Source organism: Ovis aries, chromosome 4, assembly GCF_016772045.2.
Source record: "Ovis aries strain OAR_USU_Benz2616 breed Rambouillet chromosome 4, ARS-UI_Ramb_v3.0, whole genome shotgun sequence".
NCBI classification, from domain to species: Eukaryota; Metazoa; Chordata; class Mammalia; order Artiodactyla; family Bovidae; genus Ovis; species Ovis aries.
In genome coordinates this window covers 84,213,983-84,226,160 of record NC_056057.1, presented here as the reverse complement: position 1 = coordinate 84,226,160, position 12,178 = coordinate 84,213,983, and the positions used below count along the sequence as shown (strand labels likewise).

Sequence of the window (12,178 nt, the reverse complement as noted above, 5' to 3'; positions counted from 1 at the left end):
CATCTCGCTTTCACCCCAGTCTGCAGGGAATAACCAGACTCTGAACTTCTTCAGGATGGCCTGAAAGAATTGAAGGGACATGGGATTTAGGGTTTAAAAAGTCATTTTATTCTGCTACATCTTAAATTACTAGTATTGACATGGAAAACATGAACATTACATTGCATCTGTGTTGTGATGCTGATATAAGATGTAATAAATATCAATATTTCTGGCACAGGGTGATTTCCTCTTTGAGACGGAACCATGTAACTTGCAAGTAATCTCTGGATAGTTAAAAAAATATCATACAAGACTCACTTTCCTTAGTGGGAGGCTTAGGCAGGGCTCCCAGCTGTGCAACCCCTGTGGCTGCCTGTGTTGAGGATGTGGTGAGCACAGACCTGGTGCTGGTTCTTGTGTGTGTTATCCAAGAAACTCCCACACTGTGGGCGCTCAACCAGCCGGCACAGTAGTATGTAGCCTCATCTTCTTTCTCTAAAAAACTTATTTTCAAGGTAGAAGTGGAAGAGGGAGCATCTTTTCTGGCCTCAAGCTTGTTTTTCTTCCCTCCTAAGTGATTCTGCGCAGGGGCTGTTGAGACATATAGTAGCTGTTCTAAACCCTGATCAGGTTTTTGCCGGTACCAGTGGATGTAATCTTTGCTAAAGTCCTTAGAGAACACCTTGCAAGTCATAATTATACTCTTTTCTCTTGTTCCAGTAACTGATAATTCAGGTTGCTCCAAAGTTAATTGCCCAAGGCCAACTGCAAGCAAAGAAGAGAAATCCCCATAAACAAAAGACATGGGAAGAGGCAACAAGAAAGACCTGCTTCAGTCTCTCCTGTAGACTGAAGTGACTGAGAGGGCAACTCACAAGACCAGAGGGAGGAGAAGAGGACCGCTTCCAGGAGTGCCATCTCGTCACCAGACTGACTCCCAGGGAGAAGGTAAAAAAGGCAAGGTCTGTTGGAAGGAAGTCTCAGGCCAGTGGCAGGGGAGTGGGCCTGGATCTTGTGTCCCAGAGGAAGAGGTGGATCTGGTGGTATGGTTATCTGGGGTTCTTCATAATCTGCAACAGATATGAGCAGCTGTGGTTTCATGGGGGTTTCCTGCCCCTAAGTCCTGGGCAGATGGTTTAAGAAAAGGATGATGATCTGGACAGACAACCCAGAGATGAATGCGTACACTTGAGGGTGGGGCTACTCTCCTAGCTGCTCAGCTCATCTCCCTGAAATTTCACTCCGTAGTAATGTTGCTGCAGAAATAGGAAGACATCCCTGCTGTGTTCTTTCCCTTGTCTGTTTTTTTGTAAATGGTTGGTGATCCAGGGCTTGTGTATTAAACCTGACCCTTATTTTTCTGTAATGCTACAGAAAACCATCAAACATTAGAACATCTTCTTGACATGATTTAATATGCTACAGACACAAGCACTGGAATATTTTTGAGGTTTTTTTTTTTTAATTAATTAAGATGTCACCATGCAAATTACCATCCAGAGAAATCACAGTTTGTTTACAATCTGGGTGCCTTCAACTGCCTACATTGCAATTCCTTGTGGATCTTTGAGACAGAGTAGTCTGTGGAAATCAGCTTCTACTCAACCTGGACCTGAGAACAGTTTCATGAGCATCATATCACATGCAGGAGTATTTTAAAAGCAATGTTCTGTTGAATATGCAGTGATAACCTTTAAAATTAATATGCCATCTAGTATGTATTGAGGACTTTCTATTCATCAGGCATGGTTCTAAATGTTCTCATATTATTTTATTTAATCTTCTTCACTATCCTGGGAGGTAGCTGTTATGAATATTTCCATTTGACAAAGGAGAACCGTGGTGAACAGACTCATTTAAAATGACGTGGAGCTAGTAAATGTGGTAACTCCCAAAAGCAACCATTATTTATTAAAGGAAATGGGTAAAATAAGATGCAAAGAGAACAAAAAAGCACAGATCATTTACTTTGAAAATTTCTCTGCATTTTTATGGCTAGAGATCGGACTAATGGGTATTATTTATATAAATATATATTTAAGTGGAATTTGCATTTTTAGCTTTATATTCTTGTTCAGTTATCTTATGATTGTAAGCAGCACAGCTTTTTAAATGTAATTTTATTTATTTATTTATTTTTGGCTATGCTGCGTCTTCATTGCTGCTCGGGCGTTTCTCTAGTTACTGAGAGCGGGGGCTACTCTCTAGTTGTGGCGTGCGGACCTCTCATTGTGGTGGCTTCTTCTGTTGCAGACCACGGGCTCTAGGGAGCACGGACTTCAGTAGTTGTGGCTCTCAGGCTCTAGAGCACAAGCTCAGTATTTGTGGCACATGGGCTTAGCTGCTGCATGGCGTGTGGGATCTTCCCAGATCAGCAATGGAACCCTGCATTGGCAGGTGGATTCTTTACCACCGAGGCACCAGGGAATCCCCAACAACACAGTTTTAAATGAGATATTATGTTTAATTATTAATAGTTATTTTTAATGACTAAAGAAAATTAAACCATTTCCAATATCACTTACCCCATCTGACATGGGCTGAATTATTTAAGCTTCTTTTGCCTCACCTTCCACAGGTGCACCTTGCCTGCATACATTTCTTTTTTTATGGTACATTTTTTAACTTTAAATTTGTTTATTTATTTATAGTTTTGGCCACACGGGTTCTGTAGTTGCCCCACAGTATGTGGAATCTCAGATGCCTGACCAAGAATTAACCCCTTGTCCCCTGCATTGGAAGGTGGATTCTTAACTACTGAAAACGTTGTTTTTAACGGCTGCATAGTTTTCTATCGTTTGAACACAGTGTAAATCTTTCCCTGTTATTCACCATTTATCCTGACATGTAAGAAGCTGCTGAAGAATTCTCCTCTAAGATCTGATACAGAGGGCCCTGCTATGGACATCGCATTACTGCTTTATGGGGTGCTTTTAATTACTCAATGAGCCATCAAGTGAAGAAGGGAGCAGAAGCTGACAAGCTTGCCTTCAAGTGCCTGTCTCAAAAGGGCGTATGGTCTCAGACCATTTGTTTCTCTCAGATCTGAGTTTCTATCTTAACTTGTGTTCAAAGTTTAGTTAAGCAACAGTGCCCTATTTAGTTTCAAGAAATCAACTGCAGCCTGCACTGAGTGTATCCGATCGATAGAAATTAACTGGACAGGCAGTCACAAAAGATTACCTTCATCAGAGGTAGGTAGAAGGAGAAAGGCTGACAGACTGATTTTATGTCAGTCTTTCCTGTGAGTCCCCCCTTTTTTCCTTTCAAAGGCCTCCCTGAATTAGAAATGGAACTAGAGTCTTAAGTAGAGGGGGTCATGGGGATGACTATGTTGCCGTGACCTTGGAAATTATCGAATTAATAAGGGAATACTCATGGCATAGATGCAAAGTGATATCCACGGGGTGCCTGGTATGTGCTGTACAAGAAGTGTGGATTGCAAAGTAGTCCTCCTTTGTTTCACAATGATTTGAGAGATGGCATAACAAAACAATAGAATTTTTATTGTTTTCAAATACTTCGAAAAATAAAATGATAACATTGGTATTTCATGTATTCTTTGAAGACTGCTAATGATTCAAATGCTGCTCACCAGATTCAGCATAAAACAGTAAATTGTGCCAGTGAATGATCCACAAAGGTGAGTTTTGTTTTCTCCATGGAGGTAGGAATGACACATGGCACGTCTTTTTATCTCCTTAGAATGAGGAAGACAGACTCCAGAGCTACATACCCTGAATCTAACCCTATTCTGCCAAGTACCAGCTGTGTGACTTGAACAAGTTTCTGAGACACATAGGGTCTCATTTTCCTCATGAGTCAATGGGCTTTATAATAATAACAGAAGTCTCACGTGTTGTCATGAGGGTTAAGGGGCTTCATATATATGTGCAAAAAATTGAGAACACTAATAAAGAATTCTCTCTCTCACAAAATTATTAGCTGTTCTTCTCTTGGTCCATCTTCTCTCTTTCTTTATAGGCAGATACGAGGTAGCTTTCTTCCTACTCACAATATGGAGGGTTCATCTGTTGGCTCCAGTGGCTCAGCCCTCTACTCTGATGACATCATGCTGGCACATCCCTGCCTGTGAGAGGAGGAACCATCTTCCTCCTCCCGCAGAAAAAGACACTTGCTCCATCCCAAATTTACCTCAAGTGTTTTGTTTGTTATATAGAATTATGATCTTTAAATTTTCAGGATAGCCTTGCAGTCCAGTTAAAAAAGCACAGACTTCTTATCTCTGGCCAATCATTTTAACTGTCTAAGCTTTCACTTCTTTATCTGTAAAATGGACAGATAATGATTACCAGGCAGGAGAGCTGTGATAATTATGTGTGGTAATATATATGTACCATGCCTAGCAATCCCAATACACAATGATTCCTTTCTTCAGCCTGAACTATTCACAGTTAGTGGAAAACTCTGGATGGTGACATAATAAATAAAGCCCATGTCCAGTCATTCACAGACGAGACTTTAGTTCATTAGGAAAGATTTGAGAACATCATGGTCAGAAATGCTTGCTGCTCAAGGTGAGTCCTGATACATGAACACAAGCCAAGGTTTTCTCTTGGAATTCTCATGAAGGCAGCAGAGATGGTGAGCCAGAGGCTGGAAGCCCAAGCAGGAAGTAGCTGACTTTGCTCCTGTGGGAAGGCTATGATGGGGCAGAGTCCCAGAAGAGGCAGTTGTTGCTCTGTGTTGGCATCTTTAGTGCTGCGGGTCCCAACAGCATAGTGCTTAATGACCACATCTTTTTCTATGAAATTTGTGGTAAGGACTGAACTCAGTTAAGTGCAGTCACTCAGTCATGTTCAACTCTTTGCAACCCTATGGACTGCAGCATGCCGGGCTTCCCTGTCCATCACCAACTCCCAGAGCATGCTTAAACGCACGTCCATCGAGTCGGTGATGCCATCCAACTATCTCATCCTCTGTCGTCCCCTTCTCCTTCTGCCTTCAATCTTTCTCAGCATCAAGGTCTTTTCCAAGAAGTTCTTCACATCAGGTAGCCAAAGTATTGGAGTTTCAGCTTCAGCATCAGTCCTTCTAGTGAATAGTCAGGACTGATTTCCTTTAGGATTGACTGGTTGAATCTCCTTGCAGTCCAAGGGACTCTCCAGAGTCTTCTCCTGCATCACAGTTCAAAAGCATCAATTCTTTAGCGCTCAGCTTTCTTTATAGTCCAACTCACATCCATACATGACCACTGGAAAAACCATAGCCTTGACTAGATGGACCTTTGTCGGACTTTTGCCAACAAGTGACTGTACTACCTGGTATTTCATTTTCCTCATGATTCAAATCTGTCTAGTGATAAGAGAAAAAAAAAACTATAAATAGTGCAGCGTAAAGGATCTAATATATGGAAAGCATTGAAAACACTGATAGAGAATTCATTCACACAGCACACACACACACACACACACACACACACACACACACACACACAAACCAAAGTTAGCTCTTTTGTTCTTGGCAAATACTCTCTCTTCTTTTCTGGGGGTGCCTCACCATAAGCCAATGAGGGATCTCCATTACCAACCAGAGATCAAACTATGCCCCCTGCAGTGGAAGAGTGAGTTCTAAATACAGGGCCAGCAGGGAAGTCACACTTTCTATTCTTCCACAAGCAGAATCCAGGTAACCAAGGATGGTGGGCTCATCCAACCACCCCAATGATCCAGAGCTCTATTCTGATGACATCTTGATGGCAGAATCATTTTCCTCACGTCCCCCAAAAAGGTGCACTTTTTTCATCCCTCATCTACCCCAGTGTCCTAGTGTTCACTTAAAGAATTGCAGTTCTTGAACATTTCAGTGTGATCTCATAGTCCAGATCATCAACATGGACTTCTTTTCTTAGGCTAATCATTACGGTTAAATTCTCTACACTTTCATTCTAGTTGTGAAACAGATTAATTACACTTACACTACAGCATTTCTGTTTTAAGTATATGTCGTAATAATGGCACATGGTAATACCCTCTTTCAACCTGAAGCTTGCCCACATACAGAAGTCTCTGGATTGGGAGATGATGAACGGTAGCACAGCCTGTGTGCCCTCAGACAAGATTTCAATTCAGTGAAATACAGTGTAAAAGCAAAAAGCTTTGGAAGCACAGCTTTTGGTGTCTGCTGGAAGATCATGTGCATGATCCAAGATGACTTCCTGGAAAGCTCAGGAAGTGCTGCAGATGAGGTGGGGGTGAGCCAGGGAGCCCAGGTGTGAAACTGATTGCTGCTGGTGGGAAGGATGTGGGTGGGCACAGATCCGGGGAGGGGATCTTGTGTGGATTGTCTCCACAGTTCTATACATCCCAGCCAGCACAGTAGTAAATGCCCACATCTTCTTTTTCTACAAAATTTACCATAAGGGTCGAAGCGAACATTTGAGCATCTTTTCTTGCCTCAATTTTGTTCTTCCCGTCTACTTGATTTCGAGCTGCAGTTGTGGTTGAGATCACATAAACCAGATGCTCCAAAGCCTGATTCCTTTTCTGCCGGTACCAGTAAACAGTTTCTGATTCGAAATCTGTGCTCTCTATCTTGCAATGTATGTCAATACTTTTCTTTACTTCTGTGGAAAGGGAGATTTGGGCCTGCTCCACTTTTGATAACCCAAGTCCAGCTGCAAGTAAAAGAAGCGAATTTCTGATGAACTTCTGATAACGTAAGGAATATCCAGGAATTTCTTTGCTCATTCATCTAAGGTGAAAGGGTCAGGGAGTGACTCACAAGCCCAGAAGGAGAAAAATGTGAACGCTTCCAGTGGTGACATCCTGTCTGCTGAGCTGTGTGCTCAAACAGAAGGCTGGAAGGTGGGGGGACCTGGTGGCTAGATGCCTCAAATCAGTGGAAGGGTGTGGCCTGAACCAAGAAGGGGAAGGAAGTGGATGGTCTAGCGGGTCGTTGGGCTCATAGGGCCTGAGTCTCCTGTTTCCTCTGGTTTTCCCACTGGTCCTGCCGATCTCAAAAATGAAGCTAGTGCTCACTGGAAGGTTATTTGGCATGAATGTGAAGGAGCCATGGAGGAGTCTTGATTTCTGTAGAATGAAAATGATTTCTATTTGCCCAGGAGCTAGTTCATGAACACTTTTCCTTAACATAGTATTTTCAAATATTGCATGTTTAATAAACATTGACTTTTATGGTAGCAAATATTAACAAGCACTTTCTATTTGTTAGGCTATTTTTCTAAATGTTTTTCATCTTACAGCCATCCCATGATATTGATATTGATGTTGGTCGTTCTGATTTAATAGATCAGGAAGATGGGGTTTTTCTCAGGAAAAGCGTGCAGTGACGTGAATCAACAAAATTCACCCAGCTCTTAAGTGGGATGTGCTGGGAAAGATGCTTATTGAGGAGATTCAGACAAATAGGATAAAGGTGAAAATAAAAATGCCTGTGATCATACTACCAAGACTAACAAGTCTTATCATACAGTGTCTTAATTTCTAGATTTCTTCCTTGCAAATATATAGATATCAATACAATATTATGGATTATAAATATATTTATAAGCCGCACTATGCCTTTTGATTGGCTTGCTTATTCTATTTACATTTAAAGTAATTATAGAGGCAACTTCCCTGGTGATCCAGTGGCTAAGACTCCTCATTTCCAATGCAGGGAGTCTGGGTTTGATCCCTAGATAGGGAACTAGATCCCACATCTTGCAACTAAGACCCAGCAAATAAATACAGAGTAAAATAAACAAAGTAAATAAACAGAGTAGTTAAACAAAGCCAAATAAATACAGAGTAAAATAAACAACGTCATTATTGATATGTATGTACTTATTGCCTTTTCATTCATTGTTTTGTGGAGTTTTCCAAAGATTCAGTTTTGATCTTTGCTTCTCCTTTTGCTGTCTTCCCTGTCATTTAATTATTGTCTTTAGTGTTGTCTAGGTTTCTTTCTCTTTTGTACGCGTCTATTATAGATGTTTGGTTTGTGGCTACCATGAGGTTTATATGTAGAAATCTTTATAGAGGATATTTTAAGCTGCTTATCTCTTCAGCTCAAGCACATTTAAACAACCTTTCCTTTGTACTCCACAACCCTCATGTTTACTGTGTTTTTAGCCTCTTTTGTGTCTTTTTCTTTTTCATTTCCTTAATTGTTTATTGTGGATATAGATGATTTTACTCCTTTCATCTTTTAACCTTCCTAACACCTTTATATGTGCTTGATTTACTGCCTTTACTGTATATTTGCATTTATCAATGAGATTCTTCCTTTCTTAACTTGCATATTTTTAGTTGTGGCCTTTTCTTTGCTACTCAGAGAAGTTCCTATATCATCTCTTGTAAAGCTGGTTTGGTGGGGCTGAATTATTTTATCATTTTCTTGTCTGTAAAACTTTTGATATCTCCATCATATCTGAATGAAAGCTTTCCTGTTAGAGTATTCCTGGTTGTTAGGTTTTCCCCTTTCATTATTTAAATATGTACTCTCTTCTTGCCTGCAGATTTTCTCCCGAAAATTAGTTGAGAGCCTTATGTGTCCAGACACTAATAAGCTAAAGGCAGGATTCCACAGTGACACTTGCTGGGACCGGTGTCCCTATGGTAAAACTAGTTTCCCAAAATGGCCACTGCCAGTATCTATGTCCTGTGGGTGAGCCCCAGTTGCCTCCTGCCTCTCCGGAAAGCTCACCAATATCAGAAGGTGAATCTCACCCAGGCTCCTTTCATGAGATTTTGTGTGCAACCTGTGTGAATGGGGTGTCTATATCCCACAGATCTCTGACTCTCCCAACAGTAAGCCTTGCCTGCCTTCAAAGCCAAATATTATGGGGTCTGCTCTCTCTAGTACAGGGCCCCAGGCTGGGGAGCCCTGTGTGGGACTTGGCACCTGTGTTTTTTGGGGAGAAACTCTGTTATTGTTGTTTTCCTCCTATTTGTGGGTCACTTACCCTGGCTTATGAGTCTTGTTTATACTGTTCCTTAGCCTCTTCTACCCATCTTGTTGTAGTTCCTTCTTCATATCTTTATTTGTAGAAGATATTTTTCGCTAGTCTTTGGGTCTTTCTCATCAGCAGTTTCTCTGTAAATAGGTGTAATATAGGTGTGCCCATGGGAAGAGATGAGCTCAGGTTCTTCTTAGTATGCCATCTTCTTTGATCATTCTTTTCATCCAGACTTGTTTTGTCTTTCCTTTGGACCAGGAAACTATAGAGTCAATTTATTTAAAACTCTCTTTCTTAAATTGGTATGAAAGTGAAATTGTTAGTCGTTCAGTTGTTTCTGACTCTTTGCTTTCCCCTGGACTGTAGTCTGCCAAGCTCCTCTGTCCATGGAATTCTCCTGGCAAGAATACTGGAGTGAGTAGCCATTCCGTTCTCCAACTGGTCTTCCTGATCTAGGGATCGAGCCCAAGTCTCCTGCAGTGCAGGCAGATTCTTTACAATATGAGCCACCAGGGAAACCCAAATTCGTAGAGATGATCTTATTTACAAAGCAGAAATAGAGACACAAAAGTAAAGAACAAATGCATGGAGGAGGAAAGGGAGATGAATTTGGAGATTGAGATTGACACCTACACTATAGACACTAACAGATAAGTAATGAGAACCCTATATAGCAGAGGAAACTCAATGCACTATGGTGGCCGAAAAGGGGAAGGAAATCCAAAAAAGAGGATATATATGGATACGTATGTCTGATTCACTTTGCTGTACAGCCAAAACTAGCACAACCTTGTTAATCAACTATACTAAAATAAAAATTTTAAAACGTATATAGGAGCCTGTGGTGGTGGTTTAATTGCTAAATTATGTCTGACTTTTTATGACCTCATGGACTGTGGCCCGCCAGGTTCCTCTGTCCATGGGATTTTCCAGGCAAGAATACTGGAGAGGGTTGTCACTCCCTTCTCCAGGGTATCTTTCCAACCCAGGTATTGAACCCCTGTCTCAGTGCATTTCAGACAGTCTCCTGCCTGGCAGGCAGATTTTTTACTGACCAGGGAAATCTCTAGGGGCCTGGGTAGATTATTTTTGACTCTAAAAAGCAACAGTCTCTCCACTAAAAAACCGTCATGGCCATAAGCAGTATAGGTCAGGATGTAAATCAAAATATAAGAACACAGAAATGGGAGAGGAAAGGCTGAAGGCTCGTATATCCACATTCTTGCAAGAAACCTGCTACAAATAGTACTGTTAGAAACAGAAAATAAGAATTTTGTATTGTTTTACATTGAAAAGCCAATAGATCATTTATTGACATTTTACTCATTCTGAGAACATACCTACTATTCCAATCCTGGGCACGTGCTTTAGCACCTAATGGTAACATGAGTCAGTTAGTGTTCTATGATGCTCAGTACAACCTCGTTTGTGGCATTGGGAACAATGGATCCATCCTTTCATCGTCCTTCACTTTGTTATTGCTGTTTAGTCCCTAAATCTTGTGCGACTTATGACCCCATGGACTATAGCCCACCAGACTTTTCTGTCTATGGGATTTCCCAGGCAAGAATATTACAGTGAGTTGTCATTCTCTTATCCAGGGAATTTTCCTGACACAGGGATCAAAACTGAATCTCCTGCTTGGCAAGCAGATTCTTCACCACTGAGCCACCAGGGAAGACTGGTCCTTCAGTTAATAAGTGGTTTCATGTATTAACCAAGAGGAGCTAGAGTATATGGGTCCCTTTCCTACTCTGTCGACTAGCCATGGACCAGCTGTGTGGTTTGGACAAGTGATTGAACCACCTGGTACTTTATTTGCCTCATGAGTCAAATATATTTCATGATAAGAGAAAAGATCTCACAGATAATGCAGTTTAAAGGAGCTAATATGCGCAAGGCATTGTGAACACTTATAGGGAATTCATTCAGACACACCAGTGTTAGTTCTGGTCTTGGCAGGCATTCTCTCTTCTTTTCTATGGGGGCCACACTTAAACCCTTAGGTTCTCACTCTGGTCCTCGGATTTTCTTTTGTTCCATTTTCGTGGGCTTTTCCTCTCTTTGTCGTTTAGCCAGGGCCATTTTGGACTCCTTTTTCTTAGTCTAACTATTTAACAACCCTGTGGTGGATCCTCGTTCCCCAACCAGTGATCAAAACTGTGCCCCCTGCAGGCAAGCATGGAGTCCTAACCACAGGACCAATAGGGAAGTCCCACTTTACCTTTTCTTCACAAGCAGAATCTGAGTAACCAAGGATGATGAACTCATCTAAGCACCCCAGTGACACAGAGTTCTATTCTGATGATATCATGCTGGCAGAATCCTTTTACCCATAACTCTCAAAAAAAGGGCCCTTGTTTCATCCCTAATTTATCCTTAATAGTCTAATATTCACTTTAAGAATTGCAATCCTTAAACTTTTCAGTGTGATCTCACAGTCCAGTTCAAAGCATGGATTTCTTTTCTTTGGTGATTGTTAGGATTAAATTTTTTAGGTGTCTATTTATTTATTTATAAAATGAACCAATAATAGTTGTACAGCAGCCTTGTCATCTTGAGTATATGTCATAATAAAGGAATATGGTAATGCCCTTTCTAAACCTGAAGCTTGCCCACATACAGAAGTCTCTGGATGGGGAGACGATGAATGGTAGCACAGTCTGTGTGCCCTCAGTCCCTAGAATTCCCAAGAATTCTATTCATTGGGATACAGTGTCAAATAAAGCCTGAAGGTCAAGCGCAAGTGTGATCCAAGATGACCTCCTGGAAAACTCCGGAAGTGCTGCAGGTGAGGTGGGGCTGAGGTGGGGAGCCCAGCTGTGAAACTGATTGCTGCTAGTGGGAAGGATGTGGGTGGGCACAGATCCGGGGAGGGGATCTTGTGTGGGTTATCTCCATAGTTCTAGTGCCGTGAGCTCCAGCCAGCACAGTAGTAAATGCCCACATCTTCTTTTTCTACAAAATTTACCGTAAGGGTCGAAGTGAACATTCGAGCGTCTTTTCTTGCCTCAATTTTGTTCTTCCCGTCTACTTGATTTCGAGCTGCAGTTGTGGTTGAGATCACATAAACCAGATGCTCCAAAGCCTGATTCCTTTTCTGCCGGTACCAGTAAACAGCTTCTGATTCAAAATCTGTGCTCTCTATCTTGCAATGTATGTCAATACTTTTCTTTACTTCTGTGGAAAGGGAGATTTGGGCCTGCTCCACTTTTGATAACCCAAGTCCAGCTGCAAGTAAAAGAAGAGAATTTCTAAGGAACTTCTGATAAT

General features: G+C 41.4%; 1 protein-coding gene and 1 long non-coding RNA gene across 4 annotated transcripts in view; one reads left to right on the top strand and one right to left on the bottom strand.

Annotated features, from left to right (window-relative positions):
* LOC101122689 (immunoglobulin lambda-1 light chain) overlaps positions 1–1,120 on the bottom strand; it is a 27,188-nt gene extending 26,068 nt beyond the window's left edge. Inside the window, exons 1-2 of one of the 2 annotated variants that reach the window (XM_042248736.1) lie at positions 858–1,120; positions 427–747 (exon numbers count right to left, since the gene is read on the bottom strand). In XM_042248736.1, coding sequence (XP_042104670.1) covers positions 427–747; positions 858–1,083 — 547 coding nt within the window. In that variant the 5' untranslated portion in view covers positions 1,084–1,120. The remainder of the gene's footprint in view (positions 1–426; positions 748–857) is intronic. The other variant, XM_042248737.1, reaches the window with a different exon arrangement.
* The window catches only part of LOC121819418 (uncharacterized), a 36,746-nt gene continuing 24,990 nt past the window's right edge, over positions 423–12,178 (top strand). For both annotated transcript variants that reach the window (XR_006059663.2, XR_009600519.1), the window contains exon 1: positions 423–12,178. This is a non-coding gene — a long non-coding RNA (uncharacterized LOC121819418).